Source organism: Gallinula chloropus, assembly GCF_964237585.1.
Source record: "Gallinula chloropus genome assembly, chromosome: 25".
In the NCBI taxonomy this organism is placed as follows: domain Eukaryota; kingdom Metazoa; phylum Chordata; class Aves; order Gruiformes; family Rallidae; genus Gallinula; species Gallinula chloropus.
Window position 1 is genome coordinate 6,338,943 of NC_140110.1, and position 21,012 is coordinate 6,359,954.

The 21,012-nt window shown below is 50.2% G+C and overlaps 1 protein-coding gene across 1 annotated transcript; it reads left to right on the top strand.

The window, feature by feature from the left end:
- Window positions 1–16,859: 16,859 nt before the first annotated feature.
- LOC311200941 (olfactory receptor 14A16-like) lies at window positions 16,860–17,855 on the top strand (the record flags this gene model as incomplete). Its single annotated transcript, XM_084275243.1, has 1 exon — window positions 16,860–17,855. The coding sequence occupies one exon, from the start codon at window positions 16,860–16,862 to the stop codon at window positions 17,853–17,855; it is 996 nt and encodes a 331-aa protein (XP_084131369.1).
- Window positions 17,856–21,012: the final 3,157 nt, after the last annotated feature.

Here is a 21,012-nt window from a genome sequence, read left to right on the forward strand (position 1 = left end):
CCTGTCCTCCTGACAGACCCCACACACTGCCCCATGTCCCAGCTTTAGGAGATCCCTTCAGGAACAGAACATGCATTGCCCTGCACCCACAGACATACCAGGCAGAGGCTGTGGAGATTTCTCCTGCAGTGAGCTCTCAGCATCCATCAGCTCTCTCAGCCTCACAGGTCTCCCCTCGGTGCCTCCAGGCAGTGTCCCCAGCCCTGTGTGCTTGGCAGAGGAGCTGCTCCTGGGCAGAGCTGTCTCTCTGCAGCACTACCGGGTTGCCATGAGCTCCCCCCATCCCAGGAGCCTGGCCAAGCTCAGCAGGAGAAGACCAGTTCTTGTAGGCTCCCTCCTGGTGCCTCAGATCTCATGGGGATCGTTCTATGGTCTCATCTCTGACAATCTCAGGATGTCCCTGCCCAGGGGCTGGGGGTCAGCACTGGGTATTTCTGCTTCATCAGACCAAGCCAGGGTGTCCTCAGCATCAGAGCTGCCTGTGCTTTGCCTGTGTTTGTCCTCATGGCCTCCAGTTATCTGCTCTAACGAGCCCCTGGGGAGGCTTTGTCAGGAATGGCTCCCAGTGGGGCCTGTTAGTGCTTCAAGGTACTTTGGGCATCACTCCTGACTCGAACTTCTTGAAAGGTTTCTTCACTCTCGTCTTGGTATCTGAAGTCTCTGGACTCACCAGAGACACCATGAGGCTCATTAACATCCAGAAAGTGCCACGACGGAGAGAGCTGGGACACAGCTTGATGCAGCCAGAGTCGGTTCATTGCACAGAACCATTCCTGTTTATATGCTCTGCAGACGGCTGCTTTCTGTCAAACACACCCTGCTCCTGGGCTACATCTGATTGGTCAACGTTTTGCTGTCACAGCAGCATCCCTATTTTACCATGCTAATAGAACCTTAACAACAGAGGACACTCTTTCCTGGAGCCTGTCCCAGCAGGGGGCCGGCAACGATGCTGCCACCTTGTTTAGTTTCCCCGAGGTTCATGGCCTAAAGGCTCCATCCCGTTATCTGTTAACCTGGCAGTGCTTGAGGATTTGTTTCTCAAGGTGCATGCCACACCTCACAATCCTCTTACCTCACAATCCCCTTGCCTCACAATCCTCTTACCTCACAATCCCCTTACCTCACAATCCCTTTATCTCACAATCCCCTTACCTCACAATCCCCTTATCTCTCAATCCCTTTACCTCATAATCGCCTTACCTATCAATTCTTTTACCTCAAAATCTATAATTTACTCTCCTTACCACACAATCTACCACAATCAATCCCCTTAACTCACAATCTATCTGTCAATCAATTCTGTAACTTCATAATCTCCTTACCTCACAATCATCATACCTCACAATCCCCTTACCTCACAATCCCCTTAACTGAAAATCCCTTTACTTCACAATGCCCTTACCTCACAATCCTCTTACCTCACAATCCCCTTACCTCTCAATCCCCTTACCTCACAATCCCCTCACCTCACAATCCCCTTACCTCACAATCCCCTCACCTCACAATCCCCTTACCTCACAATCCCTTTACCTCACAATCCCCTCGCCTCACAATCCCCTTGCCTCACAATCCCTTTACCTCAAAATCCCCTTACCTCACAATCCCTTTACCTCACAATCCCCTTACCTCACAATCCCCTTACCTCACAATCCCCTCACCTCACAATCCCATTAACAATCTATCCCTTTACCTCACAATCCCCTTACCTCACAATCCCCTTACCTCAAAATTCCCTTAACTGAAAATCCTTTTACCTCACAATCCCCTTACCTCACAATCCCCTTTACTTCACAGTCCCTTTACCTCACAATCCCCTTACCTCACAATCCCATTGCCTGTTGCCTTTCTAGGCGTGGTAACCTGGTTCAGGAACGGCACGGCAGCCACCCTCTGGCCGCTCGGGCCATCAGCTCACAGACACCAACGTGGTGGATGGCAAATGGCGTTTATTAGTGAGTGGCACAGTGTTATATAGCCGAGGGTTACGATGTCATTTCCGTCTGTATACATCACTGGCTACCTACTATTGGCTACCTGAAGAGAGGGGGGGTGGGGTCCTACCTTTCCGTACAGCCCAAAATCTTCCAACCGCCAGGCCCCATCTACCGACATTTCCCCCCTCCCTGTGCTCACTAAAACTACTCACAGTGCAAAGTGCAAGAGTGACACACAATACTGATATATAAAAAGGTGATAGCTTATAACAGTGTTGGACTACAGTAGTGACAATATATAATAGTGATAATATATAATAGTGATAATAATAGTGATAATATGTTAGTGATAATATATAATAGTGATAAGGTATAATGTTGATAGCTTATAATAGTGATAGCTTATAATAGTGATAGCATAAGGCACATTGAGTGAATGATAGTCAGGGGTAGCTTAGACAGTAGGGTATACTAGGGACAACTACAGAACAGTAGGGGTAATGCTCAGTGGTTACTTTCTTAAAGCATCTGTCTGTTTTCTACAAAGAGAATGTTAACCCTCTCTAGACAACTCTTGACAAATGCTGTGAGCTTGTTCAGTACACAGGGTCTGAAAATCAGTGCTATTATGATCATTACAACTGGTCCCACCAAGGTAGATATTAAGGTGGTTAGCCATGACAAATAACTAAACCATGATCCCAACCATCCTTGTTGGGCCTCTCTTTCCTTTTTCCTCTGAGCTAACCTTTCTCTCAGTTGAGCCATTGAATCCCTGACTAATCCTGTGTGGTCAGCATAAAAGCAGCATTCCTCTTTCAAGGCGGCACAAAGGCCTCCTTGTTGCATGAACAGGAGGTCTAGTCCTCGTCTGTTCTGCAAGACAACCTCTGAGAGTGAGGAGACAGATTGTTCTAGAAGGGTCATAGATTCCTCAAGTCTTTGCAGATCCTCGTCGATGGCAGTTTGTAGTCGAGCCAGGTCTTGGTGATGGTTCAGCATAGCGGTCGCTCCTGTAGCTGTACCAGCTACTCCCAGGCCGAGCAGTGTTGCTATTGTCAGTGCTGTCAGTATTTCTCTCTTTTGGATCCTGTTGTCTACATCTCCCCAGTAAAAGCTCATTTCTTCATCCGAATGATATAGGACCCTGGGAATAATCAAAACTTGTGCACAAAAGTCAGTTGATGAGTTAAAACGCTTAATGGACACACAGGGGGTCAGACCTGTCTGATGACAGATCCACATCCCTGATGCGGATGGAACTGCCCATTTATGGGTTCTATCGATCGCAACCGTTTCTGCACAGACCGCGCTGTTCCAGCTCGCTAAGGTGGCATTGCCAAAACATATGCCTTGGCCTCTAACCTGGTCCAAAGTGATTCCTCTCCGTGGTGTATCCCACCTGCACTGAGTCGGGTTATCTTTCGATGAGTAGCTAAAAGGAGTGTTGAGGGCAATACCCTCATAGAAAGGGGGATAAGCATCATAACACAGCCAATATGCATTAGTAATATTGGGGTTGGATTGATTCAGCTATCGGAAAGTAGCATCTAACACACCTAAAAATGATTTGCCAGCTGAAAGGTGAGAGTCTGGGATCGAATTGCCTAAGGGAACCTTTCGTTTAGCTGGTAAGGGACTGGTTGGGGCCAAAGTAGAAACTGTCAAGTTGTCTTTTCCTTGTTGGTTATTGCTTTTGATCCTGACATTGGGACCGATTGCTGAGGTGGTTTTCAGGTCCTGTCTTTTAATAAAAAATAGTCCTCCCCTATTAATGCCACCTTCCCAGTACCTAAAGCCCCAGGTTTTGCCAGTAGTCTATCCCCAGTCATTCTAATTTTTTACATTTAGCATAAAATATCTACATAACTCTCCCTCCTTAGGTCTTTTTACGCTCAGAGCCTTCCAAGATCTCTCCACTACCAGTTTTTTGTACCTAACACAATTGTGAGGTCCGAGTTGCATTCTGAGGTACCTGTCTGGTCCTGCTGCCAGTGTCCAGTCAGAGGCTATGGGCTTGCATCCCCAAGTAGGACAATGGTATTGACTAGGGGAGTAGCACTGAGGTCTGCCTGGATTGAAGCTAGGACATACATAGTACCTTGCGTCCCACAGACAAGGGTCCACTGGGACTAAGCTACAAAGGTTCAGCTTAAAGCTAGGAGGGCCTGAGGTGATGATTTTCTGGAGTATTTTGTGATCCTCCATTTCACTATCCTCCCATCTTCCTAACACCCATTCCCGCGGTCGATGTTCATACAAACCAGTAGTTGGCATGACAAGCCCTAAAAGTAAAATCACACAGAGACATTGTGGCCCTTTGCCATGGGGACTGTTTTGCTGTTGTTTGGGTTCTACCTGTTTGGGAGTCTTGGATGCAGATGGGATGCTTGCTGACTTGTCGTCGTCCTCAGCCACCGGGGCGTATTGGTCACGGGGGCACCCAATGATCCAGTCCTGTGGACAAAGACTCACCATTTTCATTAGTCTTATTCCGGAGGTCTGGCTTAATGGACTTAAGCGGACACCATTTAATTCTGCCATCATTTTTAATGGCAGCGTACCCTCGTCCCATTAGGACCAACCTCCACCCCTGTTCCCATTCTCCCAGCTCATTTCTGATTACAACCAGTGGACCTTCATCTAGCGCTCAAGTGGCCCAATGTTTTTGGGTACGACTGTTTACCTCCTCTCCTCTGGGGAACTGATTCAGCGCTAACAGAGCAGTTGCCAACAGGCGTTTGGTCTCCTGGAGGAATGGCATTGGTAAAACCCTCTGCCTTTGCTATCACTTCTAATTTAGATTTTACTGTTTGGTTCGCTCGCTCGACTATGGCTTGCCCTGTGCTATTATATGGGATGCCATACGTTAAGGTAGTGCCCCATTTCTGAGCGAATGCCCTGACTGTTTTGGAGACAAAGTTTGAGCCATTGTCTGTTTTAATCTGATTAGGGATGCCCAGCCATGCCATGGCTGTTAGCCAGTGCTGAATGGTTGCTTTCGAGTCTGCCTTAAGGTGTTGTGTAGCTACGATCACCCCACTATATGTGTCTACAGTTACTGCTAGCCATGCTCGAGGTTTCAGCAGCTGAGAGAGTGTAAAATCTGTTTGCCACACCTTGGAGGCTTTGAGGCCTCTGGGGTTGACTCCACTGCACCACAGTGGTGATTTCTGGCAGTAAGGGCACGTGGCTACTACATGTTTCGCGTCCGTGACCAAGATCCCACATCTCCTTGCTAGCGCTTTAGCTCCTATATGGAGAGACTCGTGTAGCTGGCGAGCGTCTCTTACCGTCCACACCCCTTTTGCAGCGGTGTCTGCTTTGTCATTGCCTGTTTGGAAAAACCCTTTTACCGGGTTGTGGCTGTTGATGTGGATGACTGATATGGTGCCCTTTCGAGAAGAAAGCGCTTCTTCTAGCATTAAGGCTACTGTAGATGTTGACACACCAGGCCCTGACATGGCTAAGCAAAGCTTGGCTTCAAACATTGAGTCAGTCACTATATTGAGGTGCTCTGTTGGAAACAGTTTGCATGCCAGCACAATGGCCATTGCTTCTAACTGCTGCACTGAAAGCCCACAGTCAGTCATTTCAACACAGTGCCATTCTTCTTCTGCTTGCCATACCGCAGCCGCTGTTGAGGTTGCTGAGGATGCATCTGTGAAGACCGTTGGTCCCTGTTGGGGTCGGTCCAAGACTTTTTGTGGAAGGTCGATGTCGATAACCGCCAGCATCTGAGTCCATGGGGGCTTTGCAGCGTACCCGATTTCTCTGCCAAATCTGACCAGGGCTATGGCCAGGTACTCTGACATTGTCACTGATTGTGCTGGGAGCTGTTTGTGGAAGGGTAGGTATATCTTGGCTGGTTCGATGCCCAGGTGTCTTAGGGCAAGTTTTCTACCTTTCATGATAAGGTTACCGAGGCACTTGACTCCTGGTGAGAATGCACGCGATTCCTTCCCCAGGACTATCCATTGTATCGGTTGGGCTTTTTCATGGGGGCCTTGGGCTAGTGCCCCTACTCCCCTTCCCTCTGTGAAGTGTACATACAAATCAAGTGGTACATCCAGGTTCCATCTGGTGAGCGTGCCTGATGATATCTGTTGCTCGATAAAATCGAGAGAGTTCATTGCCTCCGCTGTCAAACATTTTTGCTCCCATGGGTTTTTTCCCTTTAAGAGATTGTACAGGGGGTTCATGATTTCTGGAGGGATTAGGACAATGTTACGGAGCCATTATAAGGATCCCACCAGCTGCTGCATATCATGGAGCGTTTTAATGTTTCGGCAGATTTTTATTACAGGTGGGGTTACGTAGGAACTTGTTATCCCCACTCCCAGGGAACTTACACATGGCACCTTTTTGATTTTTTGCGCTCGCGATTTCGAACCCATTCGATTTCAGGGTCTCTGAGGTTGTTGTGACTAACTGGTCTACCTGACTTCCTGTTGGTGCAGCGATCAAGATGTCGTCCATGTACTGAATGATGGTCGCAGTTGGGTCATTGTGTTGGACTGGTGCCAGCGCTCGATACACCATGATCTGGCAGTTAGTAGGCGAGTTTATCATTCCTTGAGGCAGCACCTTCCACTGGAAGCGCAGGTTAGGGCGTTGGCTGTTTGGGAATACAACAGAAAAAGCAAACCGCTCCCTGTCCTCCTCATGTAGAGGGATGGAGAAAAAACAGTCTTTAATGTCAAGAACGGCACAGGGTTGCCCATTCGGTACCATGGAGTTCATGGGCAACAATGTTTGGACAGGACCCATAGGTTGAATTCTCTTATTTACTTCCTGCAAGTCATGTAGGAGGCAAAACCCCTCACCAGTTCTTTTGGGTATCACAAAAACTGGGGTGTTCCACTGGCTAGTAGATGGCTCTATGTGACATCGTTGTAGCTTGCGGTCGACTAGCTTGAGAAGCGCATCCATTCGAGGCTTTGGCAGGGGCCACTGCTCGACCCACACCGGGTTGGATGATTTCCATGTTAGTTTAATTGGTGGGAGTGGGTATGCAGCAGTGGCCCTTACTATAAATCTGTTACCCTGGCTTTCAATAGGGCTAAAGCGTCCCTTCCCAACAAGGGTGGGACTCCTGACATTACATATGGAAAGAGGGTGATGGTTTTTTCTGGTCCCTTTTCAGTATGGAGTGTGATTGCTATCAATTGAGCGCTCTTTCTGGCTTGGGTTAGTCCCCCAACCCCGCCCACCATGGGGGCATTTTCCAATTTCCAGTGTAAGGGCCAGTTCATTTCGGGGATGACTGTGACGTCTGTTCCGGTATCAATTAAAAAGGGAACACTGATGGTGGTGTCATTTAAAGCATTGTAAAGGGAGCAGACTCCCCACACCACTGGCAGGTCGTCACATTTTACAGCCAGGGCCACCCTGGGGTCCCGTCCCCAGAGGGTGGTCCCATCCCTGATCCCTGCTGTCCCTGAGGTGGAGGCAGGTTTGCTTGCAATGTTGGTTGGGCTATATAACTGGTCGCTTCTTGAGGGGGCAACGAGTTCGGAATCGCCTTGCCCCATTTGTGGCTGGTATAGTTGGGCCGCCTCATGTCCCACTCAGGAGAGGGCTGGGTGCGGCCCAGAAACCCCTCCCCCTGAAGTTTCCCTGATTTTTACGCCCGCAATCCTTGGCAAAATGTCCCCTCCTTCCACAAGCCCAGCACTATCTCCTGGGCCGAGTTTGGCATGGGGAGAGCGCTGTTGGCAAGTATCCAGATTGAGGGCAATTTCTCCATATGTGGCCTGCCTGACCGCATTTAAAACACACCACTGCATTGGCTACTAGGGCGTGAACAGCTGCCTGGATAGGGACTAAATGTTCTTCCCTCACAACATGCTTAATCATGTCCCCAATATTTGACCCTGCTGGTTGTGATCGGAGAATTTCTCTGGTTGCCGAATTACACTGCTGACGTCAGCATTCTGCTACGACCGGGCCTTTTGCTTCCGGAGGCAGCGCTGATGAGTCTACTGCTGCTTGGACACGATCCACAAATTGTGTGAAGCTTTTGCTTTCACTCTGCTTTATTGTGGCCCATGGCAATGGCCTAGTGATGGCTCTAGAGACTGTGCTAACAGCTTCTCTGGCTGCGCCAGTAGTTGCTGCGACCTCAGGGGCCTGTAAGCCCTGTGCTTGTGCCTGAGGGGTAAGCATTGCTGGATCTGTACCCATTAGCCGCTGCAGGCTAGAGCCACGCAGAGCATGATTATCCCCAACCGCTTGGGCCAGTAGCCTTGCACAGTTCTCCTCCCATTCTTGTTTAAAAACGATCATTCCTGCCCTGTCAAAAATCAGTCTACAAGTTTGCTTAATGTCAAACGGGAGCAGGTCATCTCCTGCAAAAACCCCGTCTAAGAGGGTGGAGACCATGGCAGAATTAAGTCCCTTATCCGCAATTGCTGTAACGATCACTTGTATATCCTTAGGGTTTATTGGCGAGTGAGCCCTCTGTCTCCCAGGCATCACCCGGACTGGGAACGCTGACGCGGCTGATGGTGCCCAGTCGGCACATGCAATTTGTATTTTTTTCCAATCCATAAGAGGAATGTCTCCCGCTAGTGATTCTTTTTTATTCTGGATGTGAATATTTTGGCGTATGATTTTGTCTATCCTCATTTCCTCCTCTGAGTCGGAATCGGTTGTGAGCTGCTCGCCCTGACTAGTGTCCGAGTCGGAGCCGGAACTCGACTGACTGGCCATTTCCAGTGTTACCCTCCTTTATGTCGGGCTCCAACCCCACCCACCAGCATTGTGGGTGGATCCTCGTTCCCTCCCCCTCGACCCGCCCCGTTTCTTGACCGGGTTCTGATTGGCTCTCCGCCTGTCGCTCTTGTTCTTGTCCCTTCCTTCTCTATCTCTACTGCCCTTCTCTTCCCCTTCCTTGTCACGTGATCCAGGCGGCTCTGGAATTTCCTCCCTTTTCGTGCCAAAAGTATGCTTTCCCTGCCCTTCTCCGCTGTCGGTGCCATCTTTGGGCATATAGGGAGGTGGCTCTGAGCAGACTTGATGAGATTCTGATATCTTAGTGGCAGCCCTGGCCTCCTCGGCTAGCCCACCCCAGAAAGATTTCGCTCGCTCCTGCTCCTCCGTAAGAGATTTAGCTTGCTCCTGCCCCGCCGCAAAAGTTTTAGCTCGCTCCTGACCCTCCGTGTTCAGATCGGGGTTCGGGGATGGAGGAGGCTTATCGCCCTCTTGATCTTCGGGCTCGGCAGGCTTATCACCGTCTGGGGGCTGCGAAGTTTTTGTGGCCACCCCGATTCCCAATTTTGGGGTGACCAACAAGCATTCTTTTGCCATCCTCCAAGTGTCCTGCTCTTGTATCGCTTCCCGGAGGGCCTGCATGACTCTCCCCCACGATTTCAGATTTTTCCCACTGCCGGAGGACATACTTTCCTCAGCTAAAACTTTAGTACATTTATCCCACACCTCAGGATGGAGAATATCAACTGGTTGGTTGATGACCCTGATTTTTAAAAGTCTCGCAACAGTGAGAGTAAAATCTTTAACCTTACACTCAATACCCCACTGCTTATGCAATTCCAATACGACCTTCACAAGAGCTTCCATCCTCCTTGCGGGTCCGAGGGCGTCCCCTCCGCCGGGCTGGTCCTGCTGCCCGGCCGCCATTCACCTGACGCAGGCGAGTTTCCTGGGTTTCCGGCACCAATTGTTGCCTTTTGTTTAGGCGCGGCGACCTGGTTCAGGAACGGCAACGGCGCCACACTCTGGCAGCACAGTCCATCAGCTCACAGACACCAATGTGGTGGACGGCAAATGGCGTTTAATAGAGAGGGGCGTGGGGCTTTATACCCCAGGGATCGGATGTCACTTCCGTCCGCTTACCTCACTGGCTACCTACTGTTGGTTACCTAAGGAGAGGGGGGGGTCCTACCTTTCCGTACAGCCCGAAATCTTCCGACCACAAGGCCCTATCTACCAACAGGTGTGATATCCCATGGTGTGGAGAACAGCACCAGCCAACTCGGCTCACCAGTGCTGGCTCCTTGGGGAGGTTAACTCTGTCCTGGACAGGACCTGGACATTCTCAACCCCTGATTCCACACCATCTAGACCATGACCAGATCTTACATTTTCCGTTAATTTGGGAGGTTCATAACATCATTTATCTATTATTTAGACCTTTTGCCATGGTCCGATTTTGTTATACACCAACAATTTTGGGGCTATCCTCACCTAAATTTAAATCCCCTTTGGGTACACACTGGACTTCCCCATTCTTTTGCATCACCCATCAAGTGCACCCAGGTCACTGAGTGAAAGCAATCCCACAGATGGGTTTGCCTTTGTCTGAAGCAGGAACAACCCAGAGTGTCTTCCCCAACAGATTTTTCGTGCACGTGACAGGGACAGTCTGTGGGAGTTTGGAGTGGGCAGGGCCAGCTCGATTGGCAAGATCCCCTGGAATTAACTAACCAGGTAGCCCAGGCTAAATCCCTATTGCAGTTATTTTGGGTTCCACCACCCATTGCTTTTAGTGTAGTTTTTAACAGTCCATTGTACCTCAATTTTTCTGGAGACTGGTGCATGGTAGTGGATATGAGATCCCCATTCGATGCCATGTTCTTTGGCCAGGGTTTCTGTGAGAATGTTCTGGAAATTAGTCCCATTGTCCAACGCAAATCTTTCTGGAGTGCTATGTCACCAGAGGACTTGCTTCTCAAGATCCAGGATGGTGTTCTAGGCATTGGCATGGAAGACATACTATGTTCCTAGCCAGCCACTGGTTGCTTCTACCACTGTGAGCACACACCGCTTGCCTTGGCGTGTCTGCAGGAGAGTGATGTAATCAATCTGCCAGACCTCTCCATACTTCTATTTAAGCCATCGTCCTCTATATCACAGAGGTTTGGCTTGAGTGATGGAGGCACGTGTGTCACATTCATGGATGACCTGTGAGATTGTGTCCATGGTCAAATCCACCCCTCGATCGTGAACCCATCTGTATGTGGCATCTCTTCCTTGATGGCCGGAGGTGTCATGGGCCCAGTGAGCTATAAAGAATTTGCCCTTACATTGCCAGTCAAGGTCTACTTGAGTCACTTCAGTCTTAGCAGCCTGGTTGACCTTCTGGTTGTTTAGATGTTCTTCATTAGCTCAGCTCTTGGGTACGTGGGCATCTACATGACATACTTTTACTGTTAGGCTCTCAAGCTGGGCAGAGATGTCTTGCCACAATGGAGCAATTTAATGAAGAAGATGATCAGTTGGTTGCTGCTTAGAAACATTCAGTCCCATTTCCACACAGCCTCCTTGAGCTCCTGGTTCCTCATGCTGTAGATGAGGGGGTTCACTGCTGGTGGAAACACCGAGTAAAAAAATACCTCTACCAGGTTAAGTGGTCTGTGGAGACTGGACAAGGGGCAATGGCTTCAAGTTGGAGCATAGGAGGTTCAACACCAAAATGCAGAAGAAATATTTACAGTGAGGGCGACAGAGCCCTGGGACAGGCTGCCTAGGGGGGTTGTGGAATCTCCTTCTCTGGAGATATTCAAGACCTCTCTGGACGCTGACTTGTTTGATCTGGCCTAGGGAGCTGCTTTGGCAGGGGGTGTTGGACTGGATGATTCCTGGAGATCCCATCTAACCCCTGTGATTCTGTGTACCTGTGAATCTGTATATAGGGAGGATCACAGAATCACAGAATCAAGGAATCTTAGGGGTTGGAAGGGACCTCAAGAGATCATTGGGTCCAACCCCCTGCCAAAGCAGGCTCCCTATCTCATATTACACAGATAGGCATCCAGACGAGACTTGAATATCTCCAGAGAAGGAGACTCAACCACCTCCCTGGGCAGCCTGTCCCAGGGCTCTGTCACCCTCACTGTGAAAAAGTTCTTCCGCATGTTGGTGCGGAACTTCCTATGCTCCAGCTTACAGCCATTGCCCCTAGTCCTGTCTCCACAGGCCACTGAAAACGGGCTGGCCAATTCCCCCTGCATCCCAAGTCTAAGGTATTTATAAACACTAATTAGGTCCCCCCTAAGCCTTCTTTTCTCCAGGCTGAACAGACCCAGCTCACTCAGCCTTTCCTCATAGGGGAGATGTTCCAGGCCCCTAATCATCTTCGTTGCCCTTCTCTGGACTCTCTCCAGAAGGTCCCTGTCTTTTTTATACCATGGAGCCCAGAACTGGACACAGTACTCCAGGTGGGGCCTGACCAACGCAGAGTAGAGGGGGAGGATCACTTCCTTCGACCTGCTGGACATACTCTTCCTGATGCATCCCAGGATCCCATTGGCTCTCTTAGCCACCAGTGCACACTGTTGGCTCATAGCCAACCTATCATCAACCAGGACCCCCAGGTCCTTCTCCACAGAGCTCCTTTCCAGCAGGTCATCCCCCAGCCTGTACTGATACAGTAGGTTGTGCCTCCCCAGGTGCAAGATTTTACACTTGCTCTTGTTGAACTTCATTAGATTTCTCCCAGCCCAGCTCTCCAGCCTGTCCAGGTCTCTCTGGATGGCAGCGCAGTGTTCCTGCGTGTCAGCCACTCCTCCCAGCTTTGTATCATCGGCGTACTTGCTGAGGGTGGATGCAATACCCTCATCAAGATTGTCAATGAAGATATTAAACAGGACAATGAAGATATTAAACAGGATATCAAGAGGGGCTTCAGGTAGGCAAACATGTCAGTGCTGACAAACCAGGAGTCTACTCCCATGTAAGGAAAGTATGGTGAAAAGGCTTTGTGCCGTCCCTGCTGCAAGGGGATCCTCAGCACAGCCCTGAAGATCTGCACATAGGACACCACAATGAACACAAAACACCCAAAACCCAAACACGCTCAGATCACAATTTCCCTGAGCGAGGCCCGTGAGTAAGAGAGCTTGAGGATGTGGGGGATTTCACAGAAGAACTGGTCAGCAGCATTGCCATGGCAGAGAGGGAGTGAAAATACATTGCCTGTGACAATATACTTAATATAGAATGAAAAATTATCTGCTGCTTTTTGCTGTCAGAGAAAGGAGTGAGAAAGTGTAAGGAACTTTGCAGACAACAAGGTCAGTAAAGTTGGGGGAGAAGCTCCTCCAAACCCTGTGGTGAATGAGGTTGTTCCCCCACAGCCCATGCTGGATGATGTGGAACAGTGATTCTACATGCAGCCATAAAGGTCCCCACACTCGAGCCAGTGCAGGGTGCAGACACTGAAGGAGGCTTTGACCTCATAGGAAGCCTGTGCTGGAGCAGGTTTGTTGGCAGGGCTGTGGAGGACCCAGGCTGGAGCAGTCTGTTGCTGAAGGACAAAATGCCCCATTATAGTGACCCACCCTGGAGTAGCTGGTGCTGATCTGAAGCTATGTGGGAAGGACTTATGTTGGAGGGGTTCATGGAGGACTGTCTCCTGTGGGTGAGACCCAATGCTGGAGCAAGGGGAGACTGTGAGGAGTCTTCCCCATGATGAGGAAAAAGCAGCTGAAACAATGTGTAATGAACTGACCCCAACCCCCAATCCCTATCCCCCTGTGCCACTCAATCAGAGGAAGGAGAGAACTGGATGGGTTTACTGTTGTGTCAAGTTTATTCTACCAGCCTCCACCTTCAGAACAGTTAAATGTAGAGAAATACTTCCCAAGCAAAATGTGTGTGGGCTAAGAAAGGTTTTGGGCACCTCCCCAGCGTGGGGATTAGAAGAACCAGTAACCTTGGGCTTCAAGGCTTTTCAGTTGAATGGAGGGGTCCTAGCCTTTCCTGACATCACTTTGCAGCTCTGTCAGCATCAAGTTTCACAAATGCTCAATACCCAGCAACAGCCCCCAAACAACATCTGCGAGGGATGAAGGATCTTACTGGCCTGAAAACTCCCTCACTAGGAGCACCAGTAACCTTGGGGCTCAGGGCTTTCCTAGCCAAGGGAATGGTCATAACAGTGTCTGACATCATCTTCAAACTCTACCAGCGCTTGACCTTTTGTTACATCTTCTCTCCCCTATGCAGCCGAGGAGGGGGAGAGATAGAGCAGCTTTGGTGAGCACCACACATTCGACAAGGTATGAAAGAGGAACAAATCCATGGGCATGTGGAGTCAATAGTAGTAGGCTACAGTAATGATCATGACACTCTTGCGCAGGAGGGCAGCCAAGTAGATGCCCAGGAAGAGTCAGAAGTGCAGGAGCTGCAGCTCCCATGTGTCTGCAAAGGCCAGGAGGAGGAACTGGCTGATGGAGCTGCTGTTGGGACATCTGCTGACTCTGGGTATGGAAAAGTGTTGCAGAAGTAAAAGACAGGAGTGAGGAGAGATTTCTAACAAGGAAAAGTAAAATCTTGAATTGTCTCACAAACTCCCAGGTGTGCATGAGGAGCAGAAGCCTCTGGCATGGGCTCCCAAAGAGTCACTCCTGGTCTTCAGTTATGAGTACAGATGAATGGGGGTGACATACATTTTCAATCAGATGAAGTCCACTGTCATGGAGGAGGGGACCTTACAAACTTACCTACATCCCCCGTAATTCCCATGGGAGCTGGGACCAGCAGCTCCCAGACAGAAGGTGCCTATTTTGTGCACACCAGAACTGTGGAAAGAAGAATCCCAGATCCAATGGCTTTGAGGCACACACAGGCCAGAGCTGTGTTCCCTTCCAGCCCCAGGGCTGCAAAGCAAGGATGAGGGGTCTGGAGTGAGTCGATTAACTCTCTTTCTTTCACAGGGGGAAAGAGTCCCCTTCCTTTTGCTGCCTGGTGGTCCTGCCTCATGGGGAGACACAAAAAAGATAATTGTCCTGCCCAGCTCTGGTTTGATCAGGAGAAAGGACTCTGCAGGACAGGATTTCTCCCCAGCCAAGGGAGGGAACATCAGAGAGGACTTCAGTGTCTTTCCAAGTAGATTCCCTGGAGCTCCAGGGAGGAGCCCAGAGGCAACAGAGGGTATGATGTCTTCACCTGCTCTTCTCCCGCTGAGCTGGGCTCGGCTCCTGGGACAGTGGGAGCTCAAGAATTATTACAGCGCTGCAGAGAGACAGCTCTGCCCAGGAGCAGCTCCTCTGCCAAGCACACAGGGCTGGGGACACTGCCTGGAGGCACCAAGGGGAGACCTGTGAGGCTGAGAGAGCTGATGGATGCTGAGAGCTCACTGGAGGAGAAATCTGCACAGCCTCTCCCTGGTATGTCTGTGGGTGCAGGGCAATGCAGGTTCTGTTCCTGGAGGGATCTCCTAAAGCTGGGACATGGGGCAGTGTGTGGGGTCTGTCAGGAGGACCGGTTCTCTCTAGGACCAGAAAGTGCTGCCTGGAAGGGATGCCCTTCTGCCCCATCAGAAGGACAGTGCAGGACATCTGTCTTCTCCTGGACATGGCTGCAGAGGTGTGAAGCAGCGTGTGCACCCTGGGGTGCCCAGGGCTGTCCTTGTGAGCAGGGTCCCTGCACCCCAGGGACTGTGTGCTGGGGCAGGGACTCTGCTGCTGCCAGGGTCAGCAAGAAGCCTGCCTGGTGAGCTACCATCAGCATCGCTGCAGAAAGAAGCTGTGGGTGTAAAGTGTGTAGCACAGTGTAGGGTCCTTCTGCTGTAAGACAGTGCTGCATGGGTCAGCTTTGCTCCCAGCTCCAGCTGATCCTTATAAAAATTCGGAAGGGACTATGAAGAATGACATGAAGGAGGCATTTTCCTTCCTGACAGTGTCTTTACTTTGACATTTCCTCTCTTGTGGACTTTCTGACTGTGGTAAATGAGAAGTTATTTCTCCCAAAGGGGTCTGCAGAGAAGACCTCAGTGCAGGGCAGTTTGGATGAGGTCGGTAAGCACAGAGCTGGAGGTGACATAAGCAAAGAAAAGCAGCTGCAGGGACAGCTCCAGGCAGGAGAGACATGGGCAGGGAGTTGAGAAGGAGCTGCTCCCAGAAATGTCCTGGTAGTGGGGATTTGGTACCTCCCCAACATCCCCCTCAGAGCAGACACTTTCCCACAGTGACCCCCTGGTTTGTGCCACCCAGCTCAGAATCAGAGCCTGGAGTTCCAGGATTTTAGACTGAGTTGTCTCCTTGGCAGCCCCTGAAAACCTCAGAAACCCCTGAGTGCCTGTCTGTCTGTCCTTGTCCTTCCAGTGTTGGCTGGAACATTTGTTGCTGTTTCCCCTCCTGTCCTTGTTGCTTTTGTACCACCATTACCCAGGGGTTCCTGCTGGGCTGCAGCTGCCTCCCAAAATGGCACCGCTCTCCTACAGACTCTTGTGCCTCAGAGAGGAGCCCCATGCTTGGCACTGAGGGCATGGAAATGCTGCTCATCGCCTGTGTTTGGCCAACTGCAATGAGCCCTGTGTGTCCCTGGCTGGGAGAAGGGAGCTGAGATCTTCCTTGGGTAGGATGAGACCTCAGGAGGGCTTTGGAGCTCTGCCCTGTGAGACTGGATTCCTCTGCTCTCTGTGGGGTCCAGTTTCTTATGCGGGGAACTGCAGGGTGTGATCACAGAGTGTCCAGCACAGGGCAGCTGAGACCACGGCTGATGGACAGAGCAGCTCTCCCCACTCTACACTCAGGGGAAGGCTTCACTGGCACTGCAGCAGCAATGTCAGGCAGTGCAGACAGAACAAACACTCCTCAGGTACAGGCAGGAGAAAACCAAAGCTGCAAAGCTCTGCTCTGCCATAGGGTGAAACTGGAGTGACAGTGCTGAAAAGCTCATTCCTATCCACAGGGGATTTAGTCTGAGATCACACCATCCTTCTATTTACTGACTGCTGCCAGGCAGGACTGAGTTCTCATGAGCCCACAGCTGACCCTCCTCCCAGCAGTGGTACGCTCCAGCCAGCTCAAAGCAGACCTCCCAAAAAGGGACCTCCTGAATATAGAGTCAATCTGAGGGCATTCACTATGAATTGGAAGAGGCCTCATATAAGAATTCACGAAGTTCTCACTGCCTTTTCCTCCTTGGACAGGTCTCTACACTTGATGGCAGCAGATGTCCAACAGCAGCTCCATCAGCCAGTTCCTCCTCCTGCCCTTTGCAGACACACGAGAGCTGCAGCTCCTGCACTTCTGGCTCTTCCTGGGCATCTACCTGGCTGCTCTCCTGGGCAATGGCCTCATCATCATCACCATAGCCTGTGACCACCACCTCCACACCCCCATGTACTTCTTCCTCCTCAACCTCGCTGTTACTGACCTTGGCTTCATCTCCACCACTGTTCCCAAATCCATGGCCAATTCTCTGTCAGACACCAGGGCCATTTCCTACACAGGATGTGTGGCTCAACTCTTTTTCTTCCTATTTTTGATCTCCACAGAGCTCTGTCTTCTCACTGTCATGGCCTATGACCGCTACGTTGCCATCTGCCACCCCCTGCACTACGGGACCCTCCTGGGCAGCAGAGCTTGTGTCCACATGGCAGCAGCTGCCTGGGCCAGTGGGTTTCTCCATGCTGTGCTGCACACAGCCAATACATTTTCAGTCCCCCTGTGCCATGGCAATGCCCTTGACCAGTTCTTCTGTGAAATCCCCCAGATCCTCACGCTCTCCTGCTCAGATGCCTACCTCAGGGAAATTGGAGTCATAGTGGTCAGTCTCTGTTTAGCTTTTGGGTGTTTTGTGTTCATTGTGGTGTCCTATGTGCAGATCTTCAGGGCTGTGCTGAGGATCCCCTCGCAGCAGGGACGACACAAAGCCTTTTCCACCTGCCTCCCTCACCTGGCCGTGGTCTCCCTGTTTCTCAGCACTGCTGTGTTTTCCTACATGAAGCCTCTGTCCATCTCCTCCCCTTTTTTAAATGCTGTAGTGTCATTTCTTTACTCGGTGGTTCCACCCGCAGTGAACCCGCTGATCTACAGCATGAGGAATCAGGAGCTCAAGGATGCCGTGTTGAAACTGATGACTGGATGTTTCTTAGCAGCAATAAACTGCTCATTCTCTTCTACATCCATCTTGCAAACTAACACGTTAGGTCCAAGCTGTATTTAGTAAGGATTTTAGGTTTTTATTTTTCCTTTCTAAGCCATAATAACATTGTCCACATTTATCCTATTCCTAATGCATTATCTCTAGGTCTTGTGTTCAAGGACTAAGGACGTACTTTCTGCAGGCTACCTGGATGTATGCACTTAACTTTGATCACAGGTTTCCACCCCCACTTGCTCCTTGGACATTCAGATGCCTCTCAGCTCTCCGGTTGCTGCTTTGAGGTTCAGAGAGTTGGAAAATGTCCCATCTTTCAGCAGTCTAATGAACTGTTCTGTCAGCAAGTCAGTGTGTTGATAAGTGACCTTTCTATGTATCTGATTGAAATTGTTCTGGGAGAGAATCTCCCCTGAAAGCTGACCCCCTTCACACGCTGCTTGGCTGTAGCAGGCAGCTGAGGAGAGAGATTTCATGGGTATTAAACTGGATCATGTTGAACTGCTGTTTGTTGTCAGAGAAATCTGTCTGTGCCTGTGAGCACAGATGATGCCAGGAAAAGTGTTGTGAGCCCCAGGAGGCCAGTGAGGGAACTGCTGGGCTTGGGGAAGAGCAAGATTTTTTATGCAGGGTTGGATCTAAAAAGACTGCTTTTCTGCCTGTCCAGATCTCCTTAGGAGACTGACACCCATTGCATAATGCTGCTGTCACTTCTTCTATCAACTGAGCCATGACAGGAAATAGTCGTGAAGAGAAAATATCCTCCATTGTAATATTGCTTTGAACTGTCCATCATTAAATACCTAACTGTAATCCAATTATTTGTAGAAGTCTGGATTTTTTTAATGAAAAGGACTTGAACAGATATGCTTTTTAAAGCTTTCTGTATTTCCATGAGCTCTCTTGTATATTTGCTTCTGAGTCCACAGACCCCAGATACTAAGGGGAGAGTGAAGAAACCTCTTAAAATGTCAGTCAGACCTAATGCCCAAAGAACCTTGAAGCGTTCATGGTCCCTACTGTGAGCCATTGCTGACAAAGCATCCCCATGAACATCTTACACCTCACAAGTGGAGGCCATGAGGACAAACCCAGGCAAAGCACAGGCAGCTCTGATGCTGAGGACACCTTGGCTTGGTCTGATGAAGCAGAAATGCCAGTGCTGATCCCCAGCCCCTGGGAAGGGAGATCCTGACCCTCACCTGTGTCTCAGGGCTCTTACATGGAATGTGGGGAGTGTGATGCCAAGGGTAGGACAGGGGTATGACACATGGATGCCTCCCTACTTTGAGTTCAAGGAGGCAATGATGTTCCATGGCCACGAGGACAATGTGTCTCCTCTGAGGCCTCTGCAGGGACATCAGCCACAGCCAAGGGCTGTGATCTCATTTCTATCAGGTGCTTTCAGCCTGGATAACACCCTTGACCTTCTGCACCACAGCCCATGTGACACTGCTCCACACCTGTGCCTGTTTCTCTGCAGGCACCCAACCCCTTTCCCCGCCTTGTTCTCACCCCACGATGTCCCTGCCTGTCCTGCTGTCTCCCCCTCCTCACCAGCTGTTCCCAGATAAACCAACCAGCTCATCCACACGTCCTCCAAGTAACTCCAAGCACCACAGCACTACCCTCAGAATGGCATTTCTCCATGTTCATAACCCATCTGCACCTCTAGTTTTAATTGCCATTCATTTGAAAAGGAACTTTCAAGCTCTCTGAGCTGCCCCTATACTCTCCTCAGACTCCCCTGCGCCAGGATAAAGAAGCCCAGACCTCTCAGCCTCTCCACACAAGACCCCTAACCCTGTCTTAGCAGAATTTCTTTCAACCTCGTGACTGTTCCTCCACACTCATCCTGAGCTGGGGACCTCCCACTCCTGGACACTCTGCTGGTGTCCACACCAGTGCTGAGTCAAACAATAAGTGCCTTTGCCTGGGTGGCCGTACTGCTCCCAGTGCTGCCCAATGTGCCCATGGACAGGTTCCTGTGTAGCAGCCCTGGCTGCTGTGGCATCCTCAGAATGCCCAAAGCCTCCTCCTTGACACTGCTGCTCCACCAGTCATGTCTGAATTCCCTTGATGAGGTTTAACCCTGCTCACTGATGATGTCATCATGCATGGGAGATTCTTTTGGGCAGCTGGCAGCAGCTGCCCTGGCAGTCCTCCCTCACAACAACCAGTGCTCCCCGAGCTTACATTCTGGTGGAGCAGCATGTGAATCAGGAAGGGCCTTGATGCTGGGCAAGCACTGGGCAGCAATGAATAAATTATCATGTGTCACCAATGCTGGATTGGTCACTAAAGAGGAGGATGTGTTGGTTCCAACCCTGTTGTGGTTATCCCCTGATGCAGAACATCACAAGATCAGAAGGAGCAGGTCAGCTCTGGTTGGAAAAGTTCTTGAGGTTTCTCTTTGTAACACCACGGAGGGTTTTGCCAGGGTCTGGTGGAAGTGAAGCTCCGATGTGTCGGTGGTTAATGTGTGAGTGTAGAAGCCTCAGCTGACTTGTGGTGCCTCAGCAAGAGGCATTAAAGGACATGATAGAAAATAAATAAAAAGATGACAGAGTAATTTAAATGTTTGTGGTGGTTCAGCCCCAAACAGTGTCTCAGCACCACACACCACAGGCTCACTCCCAGAGGAGAAAGAGACAGAGCCTCTGTTGGTTGGGATAAGGAGAGTTTACTGAAAATAGCATCATGAAACTAGAACAATAAACAGCCCATGACACTCATACCCGGTGAGACCACAGACTACCTTACCCACCTGAGGATTACAGAGTGCTGCAGGACAGGAGGACCAACCCAACACCCCAGCTGCACTCAGACTGCCCTGGAGGCACCCAGGAGTGGTGCCCAAACCAGCTCCTTTATGGAGAAGTGATGTCAGGTGGCGTGGAAAACAGCCAGGGCTAACTCAACCTTCCAAGCAGTCAGCACAGGTGAGATAACTGTGGCCTGACCAGAACCAGGACACTATCCACCCCTTTTTGCACATCATCTACATCATGGCCAGATGGGTTTGCCTCTGCACTCCCAGTTGCTTTGTTTCCATTGCTGCAACCACTCCCACAGGGCATTGGCCACCATCCAGGAGTGAGGATAGGGGTAGAATTTTGGCCACTTTTCTCATCTGGCAATGTTTAAAGCCAGCTGGATGGCTTTTACCTCTGCAAACTTGCCCTCTAATCTTGTTCATCATATTAGCTGTTCACTTCTTGCA